Source organism: Bos taurus, chromosome 11 (genome assembly GCF_002263795.3).
Source record: "Bos taurus isolate L1 Dominette 01449 registration number 42190680 breed Hereford chromosome 11, ARS-UCD2.0, whole genome shotgun sequence".
NCBI lineage: Eukaryota > Metazoa > Chordata > Mammalia > Artiodactyla > Bovidae > Bos > Bos taurus.
In genome coordinates this window covers 86,914,647-86,942,148 of record NC_037338.1, presented here as the reverse complement: position 1 = coordinate 86,942,148, position 27,502 = coordinate 86,914,647, and the positions used below count along the sequence as shown (strand labels likewise).

The window sequence follows — 27,502 nt, the reverse complement described above, 5'->3', positions numbered from 1 at the left end:
TAGATACAGCATAGTTCACCAGGCCCCTGGCCCACCCCCCTTCACTGGGAGCGTGAATCTTAGCCACGGGACCGCCAGAGAAGTCCCTTGAAGTCTTTTAAAACTAGCTTCAATGTCAAGGTTGATCCGTTAAGATCTGGGTTTGCCCAGGCTGCCCTTTGTGGAAGTGCCTCCTGTCTGGTTCCTGCATCCTTGCACACACACATGCAACCCCCACGGCCCCCCCTCCCATCCTGCATCCCAGGAAAGGGAGAAAAATAGTCCAGGAGGTGCCCAAACCCAGGCTACTGTCCCCGGCTTTGTGATATCTGGTGTGGGTCTTTCTCTGAAATAGGAGAGACAGAAACCGCAGTCCTCCTCCTCCTCCCCTCAAAACCAGTCAGAATCACCCGAGGGAAGGAGGATTTTGGGGAGTCTTTGTGAAGACCCGAGGGCTTTCCAGGTGGAGATAAGCCTGGGGCACATGGCTGTCCTTGGAGCCGTAGAATCTAAACTGGAAGGTCAGAGAAGGAACAAATGGGAAGTGGGAAAAGCGGAGAGGATTAATTTTGAGGGAAGGGAGTGGTGAACTGGTAGAGATATTTGACTCTTGTTTCCTCCTCTTTCTGCTTATGTGTGTTGCTGTGGTCCTGGTTAGTAGCTGGATCAAAGAAGACTGGAAACATGTCCGAGTTTTGGTTAATTTCTGCCCCCAGAGATAAGGAAAATTTACAAGCCCTGGAGAGAATGAACACAGTAACCTCCAAGTCTAACCTGTCTTATAACACCAAATTCACGATTCCTGACTTCAAGGTACAATTTCCTGGGGAGGAGGAAGGAGGTCATGGGCTGGGGTGGGTGTCTTCTGGAAAGCCAAGAAGAAAAAATATATCAAAGCCAACAACGCTAAGGTTCAGCCTGGGTGTGAGGCTGGACAGGGGGGTCCGGATGGGACTGGCCTGGGTGGGGGCTTCACGAACAGTCCCAAATTAACTGTGGTAACTGTGGACACAGAGCCACGGACAGAATGAGCAGGAGACAAGGGTGTGGCTTGTCTTCAAAAGATAGAAAGGGTGTCTTACACACTTGGGTCCTCAGGAGTTGTTCTCAGATCCTTTCTGTCTTCAACATCTAAGAAAACCAACATGGTTTAAATGTGCAGGCTTGGAGATGTTCATCCTTGATTGCATTCTTGGGCTGGGAGCAAGATGGGCAATCCAGCATCCCTCTGGTTCTGGTGGAGAGAGAAGGAAGGAGGTTCAGCGATAACTGCGTAGATGGTGGAAAGAGATTTTAAAATGAAACAGACATGACAGGATCAAGATGTGAAATCGTAAAAAAAAATAAATTTGGTAATCCTTTAAAAATTTATTTATTTGGCTACGCTGTGGGATCTTTAGCAAACTCTTCAGTTCAGTCGCTTAGGCATGTCCGACTCTTTGCGACCCCATGGACTGCAGCACGCCAGGCCTCCCTGTCCATCACCAACTCCCGGAGTTTACTCAAACTCATGTCCATTGAGTCAGTGATGCCATCCAAGCATCTCATCCTCTGTTGTCCCCTTCTCCTCCCGCCTTCAGTCTTTCCCAGCATCAGGGTCTTTTTCAAATGAGCAAACTCTTAGATGTGGCAAATGGTATCTTAGTTCCGTGACCAAGGACTGAATCCAGGCCCCCTGCATTGGGAGCATGGAGTCTTAGTCACTGGACTACCAGGGAAGTCCCTGTGTAGTCTTCTTAACTTCAAAAAGAGTAGACTGTTTGCCATGCTTCCTCCAAGAGAAGCAGTGTAAGGCAGTCTTTCTGCCCTACAAATATCTCTTGGGGTCTGGAGTGCGTGTGTGCTAACAGTCAGTCCTGTCCGACTCTTTGCAACCCCATGAACTATAGCCTGCCAGGCAAGAATACTGGGGTGGGTTGCCATGTCCTCCTCCAGGGGATCTTCCCAACCCAGGGATCGCACCTGCATCTCTTATGTCTCCTGCCTTGGCAGGCAGGTTCTTTACCACTAGCGACACCTAGGAAGCCCCAGGTTCTGGAGGGATGTTGCTAAGCTCCCAGAGGCAGTTCTTCTAGTGAATTGCTATATAATCCTCTTTTAAACCTCAGTTTGCCTCTCTGGTGAAAGAGCTGCATCCTTGTTGATGAGGCTACTGCATTTGCTAGAGTTTATGGACCAGTACACTGGAGGCCTGTACACAACATCTTTAAGTGCATCGTCACCACTCCCACATTATAGATCAGGACGGGCTGAGGAAGGAGACTGGGGCTGTGGAACTGTTAAGCAGCAACATTGGCTTCTAAGCCCATTTCTTGCTGATTTTTCCAGCCTGCCATTGTTTGTCCATGGTCACATATGTGAAGCTTAGTAAATGAAGCATCCACTCATTGCTTACTTACTACATGTGAGGCATTGTATTAGCCCAAGGGTACAAAGATTTAAAAAAGACATGACTTCTGCCTAAAGTTACTTAAAATCAAGTCCTTTGAAAAGGAATAACACTTCTAGGAATATCCAGGCTTCATGGTTTCCTAATTACTTCTCAATGTCTGATGAGTGGTTGAGGATGTGAGAACGAACTTTTTCCTTCTGATTCTGTGAGTAGACCTTTAAACACAATTTTGGACACGGTAGCAATTTCCACATGAAGAAACAGGTCATCATAAGTAATCTATCCTGAAAAGAAAAGGACTTTCCTAAATGAGAGCGAGAGGAAAAGCTGGGCTTGCCCCAGAAAGGTCATTGTTAATAACAGCAGAGAGGGCCAGACAGAAGGCTTGGCCGTACTAACTTGGAGGAGAAAGGCTTTCAGAAATGGTAACTTCCTTGATTGGCTTTTTGTCACATCTTTTCCTCAGCTCTGAGGATTAATCCCCTGAAGAGCAGACTGTCTTTCTCTTTTTCTGTCTTTTTAAAAAAAATTTTATCCCACTCAGTTATGTGGGATCTTAGTTCCTCAACCAGGGTTCAGACCTGCGCCCCCAACATTGGAAGTGTGGAGTCTTAGCACTGGACTGCTAGGGGAGTCCCCCAGACTTCCATTCTTAGGGGAAAGTTAGCTGAGACCAGGACACATAGTCACTCCTTCCTGTGGCTGAAATGACAGTTTATCCTCTTGGCCGAAAAATAAAATAATAGTAATAACAATAATATTCCCAAATCCACTGGTTTCTCTTGAGAGCCCTTCTCGGTTTCCAGTCTGACCATTGACCAAGGAAAACTAAGCCAGGATGGAAGTTAGAGAATTCCCTGCCCTGGAGTTGAAAGGGCACTCCCCCACCCCTCTGCTACAAAGTCTGAGCCCCTGACTGCTCTCCCATCTTTCTAGGTGGGGACCTTGGATTCCCTTGTCGGCCTCTCTGATGAGTTGGCGAAGCTTGATGTCTTTGCTGAAAGGTAAAATATTTCTTATTTACTACATACAAGTGAGAATGTGCCAGTGTTGTCAGAAGACACAGTGCTTTTGCTTTGGCTGGCCCTGGACGTCACAGGAAGAGCTGGGTGGGTCTTCATGAGGGTGCTGGAGACCTTGAGGAGATTTGCTTGCTCAGGCAGCATGTTTTTTTAGGGGGCTGCCATTCAAAGGACTATGGAATAAGGTGCTGAAACACTTAGAAAAATATGATGCAGCTTACCCCCGCCAAAAGCTTTTTGGGTTTTGTTTTTTTTTTTTTTTGGTTTGGGTTGGTTTTTGTAGGAACATATGCACATGCACATCATTAAAAATTCAAATTACAAAGAAAAGCTGTCCAGTAAAATCTGCTTTATTCTCACCTGTTTTCCAGTTTCCTGTCCTCTTGTTTTCCCTCTTTTAAGGCAATATTATTATAATTTTTAGGAAAGCCTTCCAGAGACAGTCTGTACCTGTACCCATAAATATGAGCATATTCTTAAAAATAATTTTATACAAATGATAGCATATATCCTGCACCTTGTTTCCCCGCCCTGAATCCCATTTCTTAGAGATAATTTCATGTCAGCCCATAATTATTAAAAAAAAAAAAATGGCTGTATTACCTTGACTAAATGTAACCTAATTTATTTGAATTTTCCTATTGATGGACATTTAAGTTTTCTAGTGTTTTGCTATTGTAAACAACGCTGTAATGACCCTCCTTTTTTGTACTTCTTTGTGCGCATGTAGGAGTGGGATAATTATTTTAGAACCTTAAAATCATTTATTTTAAAAAATTATTACAAATCTGGTACATAATCATTGGGAAATATTTTAGATCATTATTGTTGTTAATTCACTAAGTGACATCCAACTCTTTTTGACCCCATGGACGGTAGCCCACCAGGCTTCTCTGTCCATGGGATTCACACATTTTACATGCTTTTCCCTTTGTATGTTGTACTTTGGATCTCACCATTAACTAGTCCGCTATAATGTTACACCAGATGGAGTTGCCATAATTTATCTTTCAGGTAGGTTTTAAATAATAATACTACCTTGTCTTCGTGTAGATGAAACTCTGTGGTTTAACAACCGTTTGCACTTGGTTCTAAGAACAATACGGATGAAATAGGCGACAGAAGAGTCTTCAGGGGCCAGGGCGTACACCTACCACTCTGCATGTCCAAGGGAGACCAGGTTTTGGCTGCTTGATCCTCTGTAGAGGGTTTCCTTCTTTTTTTTTTAATTTTATTTATTTTGGCTTGTGCTGGGTCTTCACTGCTGCGTGGGCTTTTCTCTACTTGCAGCTTGTCGGGTCTATTTTCTAGTTGCAGTGCAAGACCTTTTCATTGCCGTGGCTTCTCTTGTTTCGGAGCACAGGTTCTTCAGTACTTGCAGCGGGTAGGCTCGGTACTCATGGCACAGGGGCTTAGTTGCTCCCAGGCATGTGGGATCTTGCCGACCCAGGGATCAAACCCATGCCTCCAACATTGGCAGGTGGATTCTTTACCATTGAGCCACCCACAGTTGCTTATGTTCAGGGACTGTGGATATGTGCTTTTATTACCTTCTCAGGGGAATGGTGATTTGGATGCTATGGCCTTTTCTGATTCATTTTAATGGAAATTGAGAACTAGGATTTCTAGTGATCATACTAGAGGTTTCTGATCTGTAGCTTGGTGCCATGGGCTAGAAATTACATTTTCTGTGTTCTACTTCCTGTTCAGCCACCCATCACCTAAGAATAAAAAGAAGCCCTTTGTTAGTAACATCTTGCTCTGCGTGGGATGTTGGACTAACCACAAAAAGGCAATCCTAATCATCAGGCAGTTTGTAGCTCACAGTTCTCGAGAAAGAAAACCTTCACCTTCCTCATCTGTAAAATGGGATAGTAGTGATCATCTCTGTGCTTTCAGGGAAGAGTGAAGGGGAGTCAAATCATGTTGAATCAAGAGTGATCAAATCCCGGGACGTGTTCTAAGAATCACTGACATCCAAGAAACAAGTGGGTTGGTCCCTTAATATCGGCTCCTTTCGACGGCTGCTCTACCCCATGGGGAGGTGGGTCTAACAAATACTGAGGCGCCTGGCCCCCTCTCCTGGGCTGGCGATGCCTTTTATTGGCAGCCCTGACAAACAGCAGGATGCTGTGCAGTGAAGGTACAGCAGCATTGGCCTAAGGAGAGTAAATTGTTAAAAAAGAAAAAAAGAAAGGAAAAGTGTGAAATGTTCCTAGGCCTGCTATAGAAATGACAGCTAGTCAACATTTTAATTTTTCTAGACCTTTGCTACCAGTTTTCTTCCTTAAAAAGGTGCATGTCCTTAAGTTCTTCCTTATTCACCGGAGCCCCTTCTACCTCTCATAAAATTCTGTGACCTTAGATTATTATCACTTCCACTTTCCTTTTTTGTTTGTTTTTTGGTTTGGTTTTTTTCAGTAAACATTAGAGTTTTATCCTGTGCCTATTGGTTACACAAATGACTTGTGTTTAAGAAAATAATGAGCAAGGCAGATTAAGGCTGTAATTGTGAAACAGCACCTGAATGAATGAAAGAGTTTTTTCTTTTAATATATAAACAGAGTGAGGTATGGCAGAATGAAAATCACTGTGCCTTGTTGTATTTTTTTCCTTGTGGGTACATATTCCCAAGAGCCTTCCTATCAGGAGAAGAAAAGTGGTGTGGACTGAATACCCTGAAATTCTTATTTCTAGCATTCATCCAGTCTAGAGGTCAGATAACTTTTGTTTGGGGATTAATGCTGGAGCTTGGGGTAAAATAATGGGAAACACTGATAAAATACAAAGATCAGCTTCAGTCAGAAGGACGCAAGTATTATTAGATAAATAAAGGCTAGCCGGGAATGTAACCCAGGCAGCATGAACCCGTCAGCACTGCTTCTGGTTAGGAGAGCAGAGTAGGATCAGGAGTTTTCAAGGTGTACTGTTTCCACATCCTTTTATTATTTATTTACCTGGGGCACTAGAGTGTTTTTCCGTGTAGCTGGAAGGCAGCTTTTGCTTGCTTACTGGAGCCTTCCTTTTATTTTTGATTGATTGCCCCGTACCGTCTTTGGTAATTTACCCTGTGTTTACATTTTGATTCACGAACATTTGAGAAACCAAATGATTTTCCCTTTGAAAGAGCCCTCCTTCTTCCCCTCCCCTTTTTTTTTCCTTTTCTGTTTGAGGTCTTCTCAGTATCTTAGCCTGTTTTGTGGTTCTGGTTAAGGTATTACATTTCACTGGCACTTGGGCTGTCAGAGGCACCTCATGAGTTTCTTTGGTGCTTTGGTAACTGTCACCTGCCCCTGAGAGCATTACCTGGTCTGCAGAGTCACTGGTGGATTTTCTTTAACCACATGGTTCTGTGAAGCTGACTGTGCGGGCTGGCTGATGAAAGATTCCATATCCAAGTGTGGATGTCTGTTTAGTGATGCAGGTCTTAGAGAGTCAGCTCTTCAAAGGGCATTCTAGAGACAAACATGGAGAAGGCAATGGCACCCCACTCCAGTACTCTTGCCTGGAAAATCCCATGGACGGAGGAGCCTGGTAGGCTGCAGTCCATGGGGTCGCTGAGAGTTGGACACGACTCAGTGACTTCACTTTCACTTTTCACTTTCATGCATTGGAGAAGGAAATGGCAACCCACTCCAGTGTTCTTGCCTGGAGAATCCCAGGGACGGCAGAACCTGGTGGGCTGCCGTCTCTGGGGTCGCAGAGTCGGACATGACTGAAGCGACTTAGCAGCAGCAGCAGCAGAGACAAACAAAATATATTACCCAAACTTCTCTTCTCTGCCCCTGCAAGAATATCAGGTCAAGATTATCTGCATTGACGCAGCTTAGATTGGCTGGACAAATAACAGCTGAATGCCTGTTTATGCTTTCCTCAGGGCTCGGTCGTCCTACTGCATGTGAGCTGACTTCCTGCTCCCTGGAATGGCTAGCCTTCCCCACATTCTACTCTCCCTGTTATTGCCTGTTTCCCCCCTTTCAGCTCCCCCAGACTCATCTCCCAACCTCGGCCGCCACCTTCAGACTCTACTAGTATTGGGCTGGCCAAAAATTTCATTTGGGTTTTTCTGTAAGATGGTACAGAAAAACCCGAATGAGCTTCTTGGCCAACCCAGTACCAATGAGCACACCTGTCCCCTCCTTCATAACACCCTCCATGGCGCCCTTGTATATTTTCTTGTGGCATCATTGGAAGACTGTCTTCCCAGCTAGACTGTAAGCTCCTGAAAACCAGCTGAATGAATGAACAGAAGAAAGAATCCTGGAATATTAGAGCTGACAAGGTCTTTAGAGATCTAATCTAACTCTTTCATGTTCCAGATGAGGAAACATGCCCAGACAGAAGGTTCTGGAAAGAACTGGGTGGGCTGGGGGAGTAGAGGGGAATAGACCTTTGATCCAAATTCAACAACTCGCCCATTAATGGTCAGTCTGTTGATCTGTGTTTTGTTGTTTAGTCACTAAGTCATGTCCAACTCTTTGCGACCCCATGGACTGTAGCCTGCCAGGCTGCTCTGTCCATGGAATTTTTCAGGCAAGAATACTGGAGTGGGTTGCCATTTCCTTCTCCAGGGGATCTTCCCAATTCAGGATCAAACCTGTGTCTTCTACATTGGCAGGCAGATGCTTTACCACTGAGCCACCAGGGAAGTCCATAAAATATATTTTAAAAATCAATTTAGTTTCTTTTATTTTTTAAAATGTGGCTACTAGAAATTTTATATGGTACATCTGGTTCAGTTCTGTTTCTATTGCACAGCCCTGGCCTAGAGTTGTAGATGTGCTAAGTCGCTTCAGTCGTGTCCAGCTGTTTGCAACCGGATGGACTGTGGCCTACTAGGCTCCTCAGTCCGTGAGATTCTCCAGGCAAGAATACTGGAGTGGGTTGCCATGCCCTCCTTCAGGAAATCTTCCCAATCCAGGGATGGAACCCCCATCTCTTTGGTCTCCTGCACTGATAGGCAGGTTCTTTACCACTAGCACCACCTGGGAAGCTCAGACACCTGAGTCCCCTGGGGATCTTGGCAAAATGCAGAGTCCAACTCAGCATGGGCTGAGCCTAGGATTCTGCATTTTTTCCCAGCTCCCCAGTGATACTGGTGCTGCTGGAGACTACCCTGGGTGCAGCACATTTGAACAGGGGCTCTCAGAGTGCCGTGTGGGTCAGAATCATATGGAAGATTCTGGGCTTTCCTTCCAGAATTTCTGATTCAGTAGCTGTGATGCGGGACCTCAGAATCTGCATTTCTGCAAGTTCTCAGGTGGTTCTGATGCTGCTGGTCTCGGTGCTGAGACTGAGAACTGTTGCTTTAAATGGTGACGGGATGATCCGTTTCTGGAAAGTTTAAAATACGTCACTCTGAGGTATTGGGGCTTACTGCACTTTTAGGAGTAGTTCTGTTCCTCCAAATTTCCATGATTTTCAAGTTTCCTCTTTGGGAGAAGTGTATCAATTTTGGTAAATTTTCATCTTCCTCAAAAATAATCCACATTGTTGACTTTTCCAAGTTATTTGCATAGAATCAGCTACTTTTGTGTTTTGTGATAGTCTCTGCTAATTTCTCTCTCTCTCTTTTTTTTTTTTTTTTTGGTGTTTTCTTTGATAAGGCCATCATCCAACAGTTTACCTATCTCACTCTTTATGAGAAGCAGCTTTTTTCCCTCAATTTTTAAAAATCAATCTTACACTCTTACGATTTCTAATTTTCACATTTCTGCATTTATCTTCCTTCCTCTTGTTTTGTTTGGGTTTGTTTTCTTGCTCTTTTCTGCAAACATAACTGGTTTATGTGCTGCGTTCATTTATGTTCTTTTTGTTTCATTCTGTGATGTTTAAGGTAATGGATTTTTCTCGGCATATTACATAATTGTTGGCATATGGAATTTTCATTATCAATTTTTTTCTATGTGTTATGCAATATTACAAAATTTCTAGACTGTTGAGTTTTTTTGTTGCTGTTTCTGTTTTTGTTTTGTACTTTTGTTGCTTTGTTGTTAGAGAATAAAAAAATGAGATAAGTGCTATTTCTATCTTTGGAAATTTGAAGTTTTCTTTGCTGCTTTTTCTACGTGTTATATGGGTGCCTATATGGATGCCTTATACGGATGTTGTCTCTAGTTTTCCTTGTATAGAGTTGATATATATCTGTTGGTGCAACAGTATCAATGATTTCCATAACCGCTGTTTATGTTTCTAATCTTGGTGCACTTTGCTACTCTTATTGCTGAATCACAAAGGTCTGTGATGGTTATGACTCCCTGTGATGTTCTCTGGTGCTTCTGTTATATTGTTCTGGTCTTGAGTCCCCAGAGAAGTGTCTGGGGATGCTTCTGGTTGTCACTTCCCTGTTTTGCTAGGCTCCATGCTTTGAGTAATATTGCATAGGAACCTGGAATGTTAGGTCCACGAATCAAGGCAAATTAGAAGTGGTCAAACAGGAGATGGCAAGAGTGAACATCGACATTCTAGGAATTAGTGAACTAAGATGGACTGGAATGGGTGAATTTAACTCAGATGACCATTATATATACTACTGTGGGCAGGAATCCCTTAGAAGAAATGGAGTATCCATCATAGTCAACAAAAGAGTCCGAAATGCAATACTTGAATGCAATCTCAAAAACGACAGAATGATCTCTGTTCGTTTCCAAGGCAAACCATTCAATATTATGGTAATCCAAGTCTATGCCCCAACCAGTAATGCTGAAGAAGCTGAAATTGAACAGTTCTATGAAGACCTACAAGACCTTCTATAACTAACACCCCAAAAAGATGTCCTTTTCATTATAGGGGACTGGAATGCAAAAGTAGGAAGTCAAAGTCTGTTGCCTGGAGTAACAGGCAAATTTGGCTTTGGAGTACAGAATGAAGCAGGGCAAAGGCTAATAGAGTTCTGCCAAGAGAATGCACTGGTCATAGCAAACACCCTCTTCCAACAACACAAGAGAAGACTCTACACATGGACATCACCAGATGGTTGACACCGAAATCAGACTGATTATATTCTTTGTAGCCAAAGATGAAGAAGCGCTATACAGTCAGCAAAAACAAGACCGGGAGCTGACTGTAGCTCGGATAATGAACTGCTTAGCCAAATTCAGACTGAAATTGAAGAAAGTGGAGAAAACCACTAGACCATTCAGGTATGACCTAAATCAAATCCCTTATGACTATACAGTGGAAGTGAGAAATAGATTTAAGGGACTAGATCTGATAGACAGAGTGCCTGATGAACTATGGACAGAGGTGTGTGACATTGTACAGGAGACAGGAATCAAGACCATCCCTATAGAAAAGAAATGCAAAAAAGCAAAATGGCTGTCAGGGGAGGCCTTACATATAGCTGTGAAAAGAAGGGAAGCAAAAAGCAAAGGAGAAAAGGAAAGATATACCCATTTGAGTGCAGAGTTCCAAAGAATAGCAAGGAGAGATAAGAAAGCCTTCCTCAGCGATCAATGCAAAGAGATAGAGGAAAACAACAGAATGGGAAAGACTAGAGATCTCTTCAAGAAAATTAGAGATACCAAGAGAACATTTCATGCAAAGATGGGCTCAATAAAGGACAGAAATGGTATGGACCTAACAGAAGCAGAAGATATTAAGACGAGGTGGCAAGAATACACAGAAGAACTGTACAAAAAAGATCTTCACAACCCAGAGCCAGACATCCTGGAATGTGAAGTCAAGTGGGCCTTAGGAAGCATCACTATGAACAAAGCTGGTGGAGGTGATGGAATTCCAGTTGGGCTATTTCAAATCCTGAAAGATGACGCTGTGAAAGTGCTGCCCTCAATATGCCAGCAAATTTGGAAAACTCAGCAGTGGCCACAGGACTGGAAAAGGTCAGTTTTCATTCCAATCCCAAAGAAAGGCAATGCCAAAGAATGCTCAAACTACCTCATAATTGCACTCATCTCACATGCTAGTAAAGTAATGCTCAGAATTCTCCAAGCCAGGCTTCAGCAATACATGAACCGTGAACTTCCAGATGTTCAAGCTGGTTTTAGAAAAGGCAGAGGAACCAGAGATCAAATTGCCAACATCCCCTGGATCATCGAAAAAGCAGGAGAGTTCGAGAAAAACATCTATTTCTGCTTTATTGACTATGCCAAAGCCTTTGACTGTGTGGATCACAATAAACTGTGGAAAATTCTGAAAGAGATGGGGATAGCAGACCACCCAACCTGCCTCTTGAGAAACCTATATGCAGGTCAGGAAACAACAGTTAGAACTGGACATGGAACAACAGACTGGTTCCAAATCGGTAAAGGAGTACGTCAAGGCTGTATATTGTCACCCTGCTTATTTAACTTATATGCAGAGTACATCATGAGAAACGCTGGGCTGGAAGAAGCACAAGCTGGAATCAAGATTGCCGGGAGAAATCTTAATAACCTCAGATATGCAGATGACACCACCCTTATGGCAGAAAGTGAAGAGGAACTAAAGAGCCTCTTGATGAAAGTGTAAGAAGAGAGTGAAAAAGTTGTCTTAAAGCTCAACATTCAGAAAACTAAGATCATGGCATCTGGTCCCATCACTTCATGGCAAATAGATGGGGAAACAGTGGAAACAGTGTCAGACTTTATTTTTTTGGGCTCCAAAAGCACTGCAGATGGTGATTGCAGCCGTGAAATTAAGAGATGCTTACTCCTTGGCAGGAAAGTTATGACCAACCTAGACGGCATATTAAAAAGCAGAGACATTACTTTGCCAACAAAGGTCCGTCTAGTCAAGGCTGTGGTGTTTCCAGTGGTCATGTATGGATGAGAGAGTTGGACTATAAAGAAACCTGAGCACCGAAGAATTGATGCTTTTGAACTGTGGTTTTGAAGAAGACTGTTGAGAGTCCCTTGGACTGCAAGGAGATCCAACCAGTCCATCCTAAAGGAGATCAGTCCTGGGTGTTCATTGGAAGGACTGATGTTGAAGCTGAAACTCCAATCCTTTGGTCAGCTCATGTGAAGAGCTGACTCATTTGAAAAGACCCTGATGCTGGGAAAGATTGATGTCAGGAGAAGAAGCAGATGACAGAGGATGAGATGGTTGGATGGCATCCCCGACTTGATAGACATGGGTTTGGGTAGACTCTGGGAGTTGGTGATGGACAGGGAGGCCATGGGTCACAGGGGTCGCAGAGAGTCAGCCACGACTGAGCGACTGAGCTGAACTGAATGCTCTGGTTGCCTGTTGTATGCCATATGCCAGGCACTGTGTTAGGTGCCTTCCATTTCCCTGGTGGCTCAGTGGTAAAGGATCTGCCTGCCAATGAAGGAGATGCAGGTTCCCTCGCTGGGCTGAGGAGATGCCTTGAAGAAGAAAATGAAAAAAAAAAAAAAAGAAGAAAATGACAACCCACTCCAGTGTTCCTGCTAGGAGAATCCCTTGGACAGAGGAGCCTGGTGGGCAACAGTCCATGGGGTCGTGAGAGTCGGACTCGACTTAGCATCTAAACCACCACCACCATTTCTGTGTTCCCTCATGGATCCTCACCATGTTCTAGATGAGAACCCTGATGTTCTCAGAGTTCAGCCACTTAGCTGATGAGCATCAGGCCTTCACCTGGTCAGTCTGCTTCTCTCTCTTCTGGGCAGATGGCGGTTAACTTCTTGCCTTCCTGCCCTGGCTCTCTCTCCTCCTTCAGGCCCTGCTGGGACAGTCGCTGCTTTGACAGCCCCCCAGCCAGCTCCCAGCAGCTCTCACCAAGCCAGAAGTCACCTGAAGGGAAGGAGGGTTGTTGATTTCTGTGTAGGAGGCGAGCGCCAGCCTCAAGCAACGCTGTGAAACTCACAGGGTGACTCTCTGGAGGGGAAATATAGCATCAGGCCCTTTCATTTTAGACCCGGGCCAGCTCCTGGGAGCCATGACGCAACGGTTCTCCAGACCTCAGCCCGGCCCTGTCCACATCACACTCTTCACGAGACTTGTTTTCAGGGGCTTCAGGGGCAGCTTTAAATGGTTCTTTTTTGGGCACTGGCTTCATGTCATTCTTGATGGACAGCTTATATATGTCCTTTCTCCTCTTTTGTGGTCTCTCTCACCTCAGTCAAAGGCTCCTGGGGTCCAGGCACCTGTATTCAAGCAAACAGTCTGGGCATCTCGTTTCTGACCATCCCCTTGAGACCCCAGTGAGGACTGAGCCCTATGGCCTACGCCTCCCAAACCTGTCCTGTATCCATCCACTGCTCTGCCTTCCTCCAGTTCACCTTCAACGCCTTCTGTGTTTTTGCAACAACCCCTTGATGTGTCTCCTGCCCGCTTTTCATCACTGCCCACACAGCAGCCCCAGTTATCTTTTTTAAAAAACAATATGTGACTTTTTTTTTTTTTTTTGCTGGAAGACCCCTCGTGGTTTTCCAGTGCCCACAGTAGAAAACACATACACTTGACTGGCTCCCAGACCCCTAACTATCGGATCCTGGGTGTCCCCTTCAAGGTTCACTGGCCCAATCACCTCCCATGATGCTGGCTCCATCTGGTCTTGCACAACCCGTTCCCCCAGCCTACAAGGCCCCCACCTGCCACTCCACACTGAAGACGGTGCGGGGGGGGGGGACCCTGACCTCATCCCATCTCAGTTAGAATGTCACCTCCTCCAGAGGCCGAGTCCCTCTAGGTCCTTTATTTTAATTCTCTGCCTTCCACGTGTGCATGCATGCTGTCACTTCCGTCGTGCCTGACTCTGTGCGACCCCATGGACTGTAGCCCACTAGGCTCCTCTGTCTGTGGGATTCTGCAGGCAAGAATACTGGAGTGGGTTGCTGTTTCCTTCTCCAGGGGATCTTCCCGATCTGGGGGTCGAACTTCCTGATCTGGGGATCGAACTTCCTGCATTGGTAAACAGGTTCTTTGCCATAAGCGCCACCTGGAAAGCACCACTATTTAATACTCTCCTTGTTTGTGTGTCTAATGGAATATCTGCCCTAAGGAAACAGGGGTGGTATTTCTGTGTGTATCTCCTAGAGCGGAGCCTGGCACAGAGCCGGTGCTGAGTCAATATTTACTGGGTACACGTCCATCTCACGGTAGTGGGCCATCTCTTCTAGCACCTGTTCTATCCGCTGGGGAACCTGAAAAATTTATGGGTCCTGGGGCACCACCTCCAGGGATGCTGATTAGGTTCATTTAGGGTAGGACCTAGGAATCTGCATTTTAAGGAAGTACTCATTGTAATCCTGAGTCAGGTGGGCTTCTGACTTTGAGGACCTGTGTTATCAATAGCATTTATATGGCTATTAGCCCATTGGATCCTGACATATTTCTAGGAAGTATTAAGGCCAGGGATTCTAAATTTATATTTAAAAGATAAAATATCTTTTAATATAAATATAGATATTTATATTTAAAACAACCTTTATAACAAGGTTGTTTTTGTTTTCTGAACAGGTAATACATTCACATGTATCAAAGGCAAAACAATATAAAAGGTTTTACATGAGAAGTCTCCCTTAAACCCTGCCCATCCAAGCCCTCCCCAGCCCCTGCTTAGGAAGCCGCTTGTATGAATTGCTTGGATACATTTCTGATGCTTCTTTATGCAAGTAGAGGCAAATTCCAGCATATATTTTTATTTTTTCCCTTTTCAAATACAATGGAGAAGGAAATGGCAACCCACTCCAGTATTCTTGCCTGGAGAATCCCATGGACAGAGGAGCCTGATGGGCCTGTGGGATCCATGGGGTCGCACAGAGTCAGACATGACTGAGTGACTAACACACTTTCAAATACAAAGTCATAATCCACATGTTTAGCATCTTGGTTCTTTTTCACTTAACAGTATATCCTGGGAGAGATTTCTCCATCAGTGTATAGAGAACCTTCTTGGTTTTAAACTACCATGCATTCCACGTGGGGGAGGTTTATTAGTCAGCCCTAGAGGTGGACACTTGGCTTATTCACTTTTATGGAGAAGGGGGCCTGTTACCAACAGTGCCGCAGGGTATAATCTTGCTCCTGCATCATTCCTTTGCACATACAATTATGCATGTGTATCTCCAGGATGAATTCTTGGAAGTAAATTGCTGGGTCCTGGGTCAGATGGCTCCGTAATTTTAATGGACGTTATCAGATTTCTCTGACCATTTTGAATTTCCATTAGCAGTGGAATTAAGAGTCCCCCATTTTCCTACAATCTTTCTAATGAAGTGTGCTGTCAAATTTTGGGATCGTTACGAACCTGGTAGGTAAGAAATGCTGCCTCAATGTAGTGTGGGCTTTTTTTTTTTTTTAAGTGGCTTTATTTAGACATAAATGATGTGCAATAAATGGCAGGTTTTTAAGCTGTACAGTTTGAATGAAGAGTTTTGACGTATATACACCAGTGAAGCCATCACCACAGTCAAGGTAATGAACATATCTGTTACCCTAAGAAGCTCTTTGCATCTCCTCCTTCAACACTAATCTGCTTTCTACCACCGTAAGAGTGCACACATATTTTAGACCTTGTGGAATAATATGGTGAGTATTCTTTTTTTGGTTTGGTTTTTCTACTCTGCTTCATTATTTGAGATTTTTCTGTGCTGCAGTATGTATATTAATGTTTCCTTTTTTTTTTTTTTACTCCTGAGTAGTATTCCATTTCATAGGTAAACCATAGTTTATTTATTTACCCATTGGAAGATTTCCAGTTTTGGACTGTTTAAGTTGTGAATACCCATGTATTATGTGCTATTTTTGTATTGACAAATTTTCATTTCTTTTGGGTAAATACTTACCCCTTGAGGCAGCTAGGATCTTGCTACCCAGACAGTGACCCTTAAACCTTTGCATCGTTTCCTGACCCTGGGGGATGGGTATGGTTTGGAGGAGGGCCAGATCAGATCCTGGAGTCCCAGGCCATGGCCCCCTTGCTTGGACTAAGCTTGAAATAACAGCTGCATTGAATACTATTTTGTATAAATAAGGAATACTGATTTTCATTTTAATTTTTTTTTACCATGCCACAGCTTGCAGAATCTTAGTTCCCCAACCAGGGATCGAACCCTTTCCCCCTTACGTGGAAGTATGGAGGCAGTCCTCATCACTGGACCAGGGAATTCTCAAGAATACTGATTTTTTTTTTATTTAAAGAAATGCTCATTCTTTCCAAAGGTCACATTCTGAGAGATGAGGTGAAGGAGTAAAGAGGCCATCTGGATCCTAGGTGGGACATGAGTGAAGCAGGAAAGACAGGGAGCCCTGTGGCTCTGAGGAGCGCTGGACTGATGTCCTGCTTCATATCCTCAGGCACTTGTCCAGCTGGGCAGCCAGGATCTGCTGGTCATCTGTGTGTTTTCTCGGAGCCCCTGTATTTTGCAGCAGCTGACGGTAGCGGGAGTAATAAACTTTCAGAGATCTCTTTGCTTAGTGGCGACCAGAGCACTTTTGCATGGTGATCATGTATATGGAGGAGGGAGGTTCCTGGTGTCAACCCCATGAGGACAGCAGCTGTGGTCTGTTTGTTCACTACTGTTTCCCGTAACAGTGCCTGGTGCTTAGCGGGCGCAGTATGTTTTTTTGCTGAGTGCAGAAAGCAACCAGTTTTGGGTGGGGGTGTTTGCCAATGCTGACTGTACTTGTTAGGGGTGCCTTGCCTTGAGGAAGGGGCACTTGGGCTGTTAGAAAGAGTTAGTAGCATCCAAGTGGCTCCAGAAGGCTGGCCTGGGAAGGGCAAGGGAGAGGAGGAGGGTGGAGAAAAAGGAGGCCAGACAGGGCGGGGTGTTCTTGTAAACTCTGCTAAGGAGTATGAACGTCAATATTTGAACTTGGGAAATCACTGGTAGAGTTTAAGCAATACAATGGCATGCAAAGATGTGTATTTTTAGAGATCCCCCTGGCTGCCGTAGGAGGGATGGACACCTGGAGGCTGGGTTGGGAGAGGCAAAGAAAGCCCAGAGTTGGGTGCTGGAGGAAATCTGGACAAAGACAGCATGACCTGCCTAGGACAGTGACCCAGGGCCGGGCCTGGGCTGATTTCTGGTAGCTAAAATATAGTGGTGATGGGAAAGAAGAGGGTGGAGCCAAGGAACTCTGGGGAAGGTGACAATATCCAGCATAAGGGGCCAAACCAGTCCTTGACATTCTCCAGGCTGGGTCTCTACCCTGGAAGCCAAGAACAAGGCTGAGACTTTTTTTTTTTTAATTGAGGTATAATTCACACACTGTTACATTCACTCCCTTAAGGTATGAAATTCATTCATCTCTAGTGTGTTTACAAGGTAGTCCAGCCATTGCATGCATGCTCAGTCTCTTCAGTCATGTCCCACTCTGCAACCCCATGGACTGTAGCCCACCAGGCTCCTCTGTCCATGGGAATTCTCCAGACAAGCATACCGGAGTGGGTTGCCATGCCCTCTTCCAGGGGCCCTTCCTGACCCAGGGATTGAACCATGTGTCTCCTGCATTACAGGTGCATTCTTTACCCACTGAGTCACCTGAGAAGCCCAGTCCAGCCATTGCCACCATCACATTCCAGAATGTTGTCTCAAAGAAAACCCAGTACCCATTGCAGTCCCCTTCCAGGGAGGATCAAGCTGTCCTAGAGGCCTTGTTTCTGTCCTGGTCAGTTCCCATGGAGCTGTGCAATCTTAGGCAAGTCCCTACCTCACCTTGGTCCCTAAAGGCCCTTCCAGCTGTGACTCCATGCAGTGATTCTGGGTGGGCAGATTATGTTATGGTCATACTCCCATGACTCTAATGTTAAGGATTTTTAATGGGGGAGGAGGGCTTGTTTCATTTTATTTTTTATGGTAATCAAGCACAGATGATTCTACTATAATTACCACCTTAATTAGCATCTTGGCATAAATCTCTGTCTTCATTTTTGGTTACCTCCTAAAGTTGCACTTCCAAAAGTGGAATTACTGATTCAGGGGATGGAGACATATTTAAAGTTGTTTGTATATATTGCTAAATTGTTTTCCAGAGAGGTTGCAAGAACAGGTCATTTCATCAGACCCTTGTCAATTGAGTGCCTTTAGAAACCATTGTTCATTTCCCTGGCAAAATGAAAATGATGTGCGATTGTTTGAGTATGGATTTATTCCATCACCAGCTTGAGTAAGCACACTTACAGGCAGTTCTGAGTCTTCTATCCTCCCATTTGTGATCTGCCCTTCTGCTGTCACCCTGGTGTCTTCTGGGAGGGCTGTGGGTTGCACCATTCTGGTGACACTCTTCACTTGTGAGTCCTGGGATCCCTGCGGTTGGGCACGATGACTGGGCTGCTTGATGGGTGACTTTCTAAAATGGTTTGAATTTATTTGTTTTTGCCTGCGCTGGGTCTTCACTGCTGCCTGGGCTTCTGTCGAGTTGCTGAGAGTGGGGGCTGTTTGTTGCAGCGTGGGCTTCTTATTGCAGTGGCTTCTCTTGTGGAGCACAAGCTCTGGAGTGCTTGGGCTCAGCTGTTGTGACTCCGGGCTCTAGGACACAGGTTCAGTAGCTGTGGCGCTCCGGCTTAGATGCTCCACAACATGTGGGATCTTCCCAGACCAGAGATCGAACTTGAGTCTCCTTCGTCTCTTGCGTGGGCTGGCAGATTGTTTAGCACTGAGCCACTAGGGAAGCCCTTAGTGGGGTTGACTTGTAGCAAACTCTCCAGAACTTAGACATCGTCAGGCCCCTCTGCCTATGGATGTCAGGCGAGTGTATTCTCCTTCTCCTCGGTTCTGTCTTGTCTCAACAAAAACTTGAAGCCATGAACGTTAGAGCCCACAGCGTGTCATAGCTCTCGGATAGACCCTGTTATAGCTCTCAGGTCTCAAACAGACTGTGTTATAGCTCTTAGACAGATCAGTGTTACAGGTCTGTGTTACAGCTCAATTTTATTTAGAAAATAGCAGGAAAATCCATCCTTGAGGCACGAGGGCATGCCGACCCAAAGACGCTCGAAGAGAAGAGAGGGGGTCCCTGGCCCTTTGGCTCCTCTTTTTATATGTTTTTTCCTCCCACCCTGGGCCTGCCCTATGTAAATTGGGCTAGCCAGGAGTGCTGTTTGTTCTACCTGAGGTCCTCACTCCTGTCTTCAGACCTTCTTTTGATCTATTTTCCAGGCTTTTTACTTCCTTGTCTTTTAGCCACGGCCATTCTGGACTCCTGTTTCCTATTCTAACTACCTAACAGTCTCTTGCGTTGGCCGGCAGATTCTTTAGCACTGAGCCACTAGGGAAGCCCTTGGTGGGTTGACTTGTAGCACTCTCCAGAACTTAGACATCATCAGCTAAGTATTAGCAGAACTGCCCAGTTACTCCTATAAGACCTCAGAGCATTTTAGCACCAATTCAGAACAAGGAGCCTTCCCCCTCCATGTTCCACTAGAAGGCAAATTTTCTCTGAGGGTAGGTTGGCTTTTTGAAGAGGACCAATAATTTCTTGATGGCTCAGCTGGTAAAGAATCTGCCTGTAATGCAGGAGACCTGGGTTCGATCCCTGGGTCAGGAAAAGCTTCTGGAGAAGGGAATGGCTACCCATTCCAGTATTACTGCCTGGAGAATTCCATGAACAGAGGAGCCTGGTGGGCTACAGTCCATGGGGTCGCAGAGTCCAACACAACTGGGTGACTAACACACACACTCACACACACACACAAAGAATGTCTATGCTGTGATGTGGGAGAATCAAGGTGCCCAAAGCTAGAGCAGGTTCTGGTTTGAGTGATGGGGGAGGGGATGGGTGACTCTGCTGAATGGAATTGCTCTAAAGATGGGAATATCCATCCATTATTGAAACTCAGAGTTTCTGTCAAGCAAGGATAGGATCCACAGTAAGCCGTAAATGGGGCCAGAGTCCCCAGAGCAGGGACCTCCCAGAGGCCTCACGGGGGATCTTTTGTTTCTAAAAACAAAGTCACTGAATTGCTCTGCTCACATTTTCCTGATGACTTTGCTGCGGGGCATGTCCCCTGACTGAGGAGGAAGTGGAGAGACAAAGGAGGGGGTGAGGTGCCCTGGGAGGGGGGCCCTGAGTCAGCAGCGGGGGCCCGCTTGAGTGGGAGCTTCTAGGCCTCTCTCCCCAGGGCCTCAGTCTGGCTGCAGGCAGTAGCTCTGTGTATGGGGAGGTTTGGGGTATGGGTCTTCCACAGAGGGTCCCGACAGCCCCTGGTGTGCTGACAGGAGCTGGTGTGGAGGAGGGAGGCTTGCTTTAGAGGCAGGGTGCAGGGTTGGTACGGCCACCAGTGAAGGGACCAGGGTGGGGAGGCTGGAAGCAGGCAGGGGGCGGGGCAGATTTTAGCCTCCCTGAGCCTGTTTGCTCAGCTCCTGGGGCTTCCCCTCCTTTGTCCTGTGGAGCCAGGTGAATCTTACATGTGTCCTCTGAGTGGGCTTTAGTTTGGGACTTCAACCCATGTGGCTGGGACGCAAACCCGGCCAAAACCCACGGTACCTGGGTTTTCAGGACTTAATCAAGCTCTGATCCTTGATGTCTCATTGCAGAAAAAATTCAGTGAGAGATAAAGTGATAGGTACGAAGTGGATTTAATTCAGATTTGGAGAGAAGCACACTCCACAGACAGAGTGTGGGCTATCGCAGAGGGCGAGTCAGTTCAGTCACTCAGTCACATCCATCTCTTTGTGACCCCACGGACTGAAGCCTGTCAGGCTTCCCTGTCCATCACCAACTCCCAGAACTTGCTTAAACTCATGTCGATCGAGTTGGTGATGCCATCCAACCATCTCATCCTCTGCCATCCACTTCTCCTCAACCTTCAATCTTTCCCAGCATCAGGGTCTTTTCAAATGAGTCAGTTCTTACACATCAGGTGGCCAAAGTATTGGAGTTTAGCTTCAGCATCAGTCCTTCCAATGAATATTCAGGACTGATCTCCTTCAGAATGGACTGGTTGGATCTCTTTGCAGTCCAAGGGACTCTCAAGTGTCTTCTCCAACACCACAGTTCAAAAGCATCAATTCTTTGGTGCTAGCTTTCTTTATAGTCCAACTCTCACATCCATACATGACTACTGGAAAAAACTTGATTGAGGATCAAGGTCTAATTACAGTCAGCTTGTCTGCCATCTTGGACCCATTTGGTTCTAATCGGTTTATGTTGTCCCCTTGGGCTAGGTCATTCTTTCAGAAAGTTGTGCCCTGTCCCCCTCCCTCCTGTTACATGAGGACTCAGGACAGCTCGCTAGATGGAGCCACTGTTTTCCTCTGTGTCAGAGGCTATGGAAATGGCCTCTGCCCTCCCTGTTACCCGTTGGCCCTCTCCTCCCAGGCTCGGGGTCATTTCTGAAAACTAGACCAACCCTAGCCTGCACTGCCCGAATTATCCAGAAAACCCTGGAGTCGGGTGGATACCCTCTTTCGTGTCCCTGTAGACCTGTGCTCCTTACCTCGAAACCTGATAGCCACGCTGTCCCTACAAGGGAACTGGGTATAGGAGACCCAGTCCCTCCTTCAGAACAGGGGCGAGGCAGGTAGGTACAGATGGCCCAGCTGAGTGCCTGGATGGAAGCGTGGCCCGCGGGGATGCTCTGCTATGCACGGTCTGTACTGGAGACGCCATTTAGGAAGCATCTCATCTGGGCTTGAGCCCCGGGGAGGGGGAGTGGGCTCAGGTGCATGGGGATCAGCGGCCTCCTCCACTTCTGTCTAGTGAGGCCAGCCTTCTCCCAACCACAGCCCCATGCCTGGAAGAGCCCTGGGACCCTGCATGCTGGTCAGTCAGATGAGTTCCAGGTTGCAGGAGGGTTAGTTGGTGGACACAGAAACCTCAGAACACCTGCCTGGCAGTGCTCCCAGCTCTTGAGCCACCATCCACCTGAAGGGGCAGCGGGAACTCTGGGTGCCCTTGGAGCCCAGAAATCAGCAATGCTAGGGGTGCCCCAGAGTGTTTGCAGAAAGGGAGGACAGGACGTGTCCGTCATACACCTGGACACAGGCAACTCCGTCTCTCCCGACTCTTATCCCTGCTGTTCCAGGTGTCCGGATTCTGCCTGCTCAGCTCCTGAAGACCCCCTCCCTTCTCTGTTCCCTCCCTGCCCTGCCTCACACCTGGAGGGAGAGGGGCTTGCAACAACACAACGCAGGGAGGTTGCAACAGGGGTGCCCACCCTCTTTGTCTGCACCTCTGGGATCAGAAGCAGCTATCAGAGCACAAATTCTTCGCTATTTGGAGGACAGTGTCCTTTGCCCACCCTGGCTCCCACAAACTGTGTGCAAATTGCTCCAGGAACACACAGATGCCTGCCTGTGGCTGCGGGTTCTGAGGGCTTGCTGCCACTGTGCTAAGAGCTGAAAGTGACCAAGATTAACTGCAGTTTTATGGTCCCCCTGGAAGTTGCTGGCCTTCAGTAGATTCCAGAGTTCCGAAATGGCTACATCAGACAGACTCGGCGAGTGTCCTTGTTGTCTAGGTGGGGAGACAGTTTCCTGGTGCTTGCGACACCTCTGTATGCCTAGAATTCTCTCCTATTTACAACCATATTAATCATTTTTTAAATAGTTCAGTGGCATTAAGTACATTCACATCGTTGTACAACTGTCATCACCACTTCAGAAGTCTTGCAAAACCGAAACTCTGTTAATCCATTATATATAACTCCTTATTCCCTCCTCCTCCAAGCTCCTGGAAACCATCATTTTACTTACTGCTTCTATGAATTTGATGCTGGCTACCTCATATAAACGGAATCATACCGTGTTTATCTTTTTATTTCACCTAGCATAATGACTTCAAGGTTCAGCCTTACTGTACCATGTGGCACACTTTCCTTTCTTTTAAAGCCTGAATAATATTCCACTATTGGGCTTCCCTGGTGGCTCAGCAGTAAAGAATTCACCTGCTATGCAGGAGATGCAGGGTCTATCCCTGGGTGGGGAAGATCCCCTGGATTAGGAAACGATTACCCACTCCAGTATCCTTGCCTGGGAAATCCCATGGACAGAGGAGCCTGGTGGGCTACAGTCCATGGGGTTTCAAAGAGTCAGACATGACTTAGTGACTAAACCACGACAGCGATATTCCATTATATGAGTAATACTACATTTTATTTATCTATGCATCCATTGATGAGCACTTGGATTGGTTTTTTTTGGCAATTGTAAATAATGCTGCTATGTTTATTTATTTTCATTTATTTTTCTTTTGTTTTCTACTTACCAAAGTAATATACATCTTAATCACTTCAAGCATGACATTACAGAAATACATTTAAAGGGAAAGTCCCTGTTATTGTACACCTGAAAAAGAAAAGAAATAAAGAAAGTTTAGTTGCTCAGTCATGTCTGACTGTTTGCGACCCCATGGACTGTAGCCTGCCAGTCTCCTCCGTCCATGGGATTTTCCAGGCAAGAGTACTGGAGTGGGTTGCCATTTCCTTCTCCAGAGGATCTTCCCCACCTAGGGATCGAACCTGGGTCTTCCACATTGTAGGCAGGACACTTTACCGTCTTGAAGGGAACCAGTATTAACAGTTTCATATTACCAGAATCGTGTCAGGATTCTCATTTAGGTATATACTGACATATAATTTTTAAAAGTGGAATTAGGTACTGTACATGCTTAAATATTGTTTAATGTTTTATTCTGAGCTAATTTCCAATTTCCAGAAAAATTGCAAGACTATTCAAAGAATTTCTCTTTACCACATTTACTTTATCTTCTCTCACTTGTTTTTTCTGAAGTCTCCTGGCAGATATAATGTCCCTTTACTTCTAAATACTTTATATTCTCTAAAAACAAGGACTGCCACTAACATTGTCCCTTAATACAATGATCAAAATCAGGAATACAGTATTATTGTAATTTACTGATTTAGTTGGATATCACCAATTAGCCAATAGTGTCCTTAATAACAAAAGAAAATCTCATATTTTTCTTAGATAGTGGTAAACATTAAGTTGTCTCCCTGTTTTTCACAATTAATTGTCATGTCTTATTCGCCTTGTTTAAACTAGAATGGTTATTCAGGCTCTGACTTTTACGTTGAGTTGCTTTGACAAGTACAAGTTGGTTATTTTGTAAAATGCTTCTTAATTTAAACTCGTCTGATGTTTCCTCATGATGAGATACAGATTATGCACTTTTTTCAGGAATACCCCAGAAGTGAAGTTGTGTTCTTCTCAGTACATCATATCAAGAGACACATGCTATTCATCTTCCCATTACTGGTGACTTGAACAGATAGTATCTGTTGTAAATTTTCTTTCTTTTCTTTTTTTTAAGGTTGAAGTTTAATTTAAAATACTATGTTCATTTCAGGTGTACAGAAAAGTGGTTTGGATTACTTTCCATTATATGTTATTACAAGGTATTTAATGTAGTTCCCTGTGCTATATATTAGGTCCTTGTCATTTATAATTTTATATATAGAGGGGTGTATATCTTAGTCCCAAACTCCTAATTTATCCCTCCCCAACTCCCTCCTCCCTTGTGGTAAGCATAGGTTTGTTTTCTATGTCTGTGAGTTGGTTTCTGTTTTGTGAAGAAGTTCATTTGTATCACTTTTTAAAACAGTTTCCACATATAAGTGATATCATATTTGTCTTTCTCTGTCTTCACTTAATACGATAATCTCTAGGTCCATCCGTGTTGCTGCAAACGGCGTTATTCCATTCTTTTTCGTGGCTGAGTAATATTCCAGCAGATATATATGGACCACACCTTTATGTATTCATCTTTTGGTGGACATTTAGGTTGCTTCCATGTCTTGGCTATTGAATAGTGCAAACACTGGGGTGAGTGTCTATGTTGAGTTAGAACTGTCTCCAGATATATGCCCAGGTGTGGGATTGCAGGATCATATGGTAACTATAATTTTTTTATTTTATTTTATTTTTTGCCTGTACTGGGGTCTTCACTGCTGTGTGCAGCTTTCTCTAATCACAGCAAGTGGGGCTACTCTAGTTGGAGTGCACAAGCTTCTCACTGTGGTGGCTTCTCCTGTTGTAGAATATGGGCTCTAGAGCGTACGGACTTCAGGAGTTTTGGTTCACAGTCTTTATTTATGTACTTGGCTGCAACAGGTCTTAGCTGCAGCATGTAGGGTCTTTAGTTCTGGCATGAAAACTCTTAAAGAATTTAGTTCCCTGACCAGGGATCGAACCAGGGCCCACCACATTGGAAGCAGGGAGTCCTCGTCACTGGACCACCAGGGAAGTCTATTGTAGACTTTATAACGATGGCCATGCTGACTGGTGTGAGATGATACCTCATTGTAGTTTTGATTTGCATTTTTCTAATAATTAGTGATATTGGGCATCTTTTCATGCTCACATGCATTTCATGTGCCTGTTGGCGATCAAAACAATTTTTTAATCAGGTAAAATGTACATAGAGTGAAATGTGCACATCTTGAATTAACTGGTTGATGAATTTTGTTGGGTACGTCAGTTTAACCAACACCCCAGTCAAGTTATATACCGTTTGCAGTTTGTTTTTTTAATTAAGATATGATTCATACATCTTTGGAGAAGGCAATGGCAACCCACTCCAGTACTCTTGCTTGGAAAATCCCATGGACGGAGGAGCCTGGTGGGCTGCAGTCCATGGGGTCCCGAAGAGTCGGACACAACTGAGTGACTTCACTTTCACTTTTCACTTTCACTCATTGGAGAAGGAAATGGCAACCCACTCCAGTGTTCTTGCCTGGAGAATCCCAGGGATGGGGGAGCCTGGTGGCTGCCGTCTATGGGGTCACACAGAGTTGGACACAACTGAAGTGACTTAGCAGCAGCAGCAGCATATATCTTCCCTTATGGGTTAGAATAAGTTTTTGCCCAGTATTTTAGAGGAAGGAGCCAGAGTTTAGCTTTAGTTTAGTTTAGCCAGACTGCCACTAAAGAGCACGGCTTTAGAGTCATGTAGATTTAGGATCAATTTCTGCTCTGACACTTATAGTTCATATAAGGTGACTTTTAGCTCTCTAAGTATTAATTTTTTCATCTTTAAAATGGGGATGTTACCTAGCTCAAAACAGTGTCTCAAGAATTGAGTCCCTGAAACACCTAAGAGCCCTTATAAATAAGTTTTTTTAATGAAGAAACCAGTAGAAAAACCAACACAAGATATGAACACTCTATTAACAGAAGAAAACAGTCATTTGTAGAGTCAATAAACCTATCAAAAGCTGTCCAGCCACACCGATGATCAAACAGATGCAAGTCAGAGCAACAGTGACAGAATTTTTCAGCTGTCAGATTGGCAGGGATTAAAAAGGTACATAATCTGTCATGTTGGCAAGGGTTTAAGAGGTAGGCACTTGACAGTACATTCTACATATGTTGAGTTGCCAAGTCATATCTGACTCTTTGCAACCCCATGGACTGCAGCATGTCAGGCTTCCCTGTTCATCACTACCTCCTGGAATTTGCCCAAACTCATGTCCATTGTGTAGATGAGGCCACCCAACCATCTCATTCTCTGTTGTCCCCTTCTCCTCCTGCCCTCCATCTTTCCCAGCATCAGGGTCTTTTCCAGTGAGTCGACTCCATATCAGGTGGCCAAAGGATTGGAGCTTTAGCTTCCACATCAGTCCTTCCAGTGAATCTTCAGGACTGACTTCCTTTAGGATTGACTGGTTTGATCTCTTTGCTGTCCAAGGGACTCTCAAGAGTCTTCTCCAGCACCACAGTGCAAAAGTATCAATATGCTGGTGCTCAGCCTTCCTTATGGTCCACTCTCACATCCATACAAGACTACTAGAAAAACCATAGCTTTGTCTATATAGACCTTTGTGAGCAGAGAGATGTCTCTGCTTATGTGCCTGTACAAATGGGCAAAGTGTGTGTTTTGTTGCAAAATCCATCAAAGCATAAGCAACCCTCAATAGAGCAAATTAGTTATGACTCACGTTTGCAATGAAATACTATGCAGTTAATGAAAGGAATGAGGAAGCTCTAACATGACATGTTAAATTTTTACAATAAACTGTATAATGAAAAAAAAAATTTAAAACAGCATCTAGACTCTCATATTCCTTTCCATGAGAAAAGTGTTCTGATTTAGCAATACTCAGTTCACTGATGCCTGTGGTTAATGATCACAGCTAAGTCAGGGACATTTTTGTTAGGTGCAACAAGCAATTCTTCCAGCAGTTAAGCTTCGTCGGACCATGCTATTTTGAGATGTTCCGTGGTGGTGTACACGCCTGGGGGCAGGTGTGCCACCATACTTGTTATGGTTAAAAACTTCA

General features: G+C 44.9%; 1 protein-coding gene across 6 annotated transcripts in view; it reads left to right on the top strand.

Annotated features, from left to right (window-relative positions):
- Positions 1-27,502, top strand: part of ATP6V1C2 (ATPase H+ transporting V1 subunit C2) — a 60,646-nt gene that overhangs the window by 1,391 nt on the left and 31,753 nt on the right. For 4 of the 6 annotated variants that reach the window (XM_059891133.1, XM_059891131.1, XM_059891130.1 and 1 more), the window contains exons 2-3: positions 638-792; positions 3,308-3,375. In XM_059891133.1, coding sequence (XP_059747116.1) covers positions 664-792; positions 3,308-3,375 — 197 coding nt within the window. In that variant the 5' untranslated portion in view covers positions 638-663. The remainder of the gene's footprint in view (positions 1-637; positions 793-3,307; positions 3,376-27,502) is intronic. The other 2 variants (NM_001083653.1, XM_059891132.1) reach the window with 1 other exon arrangement.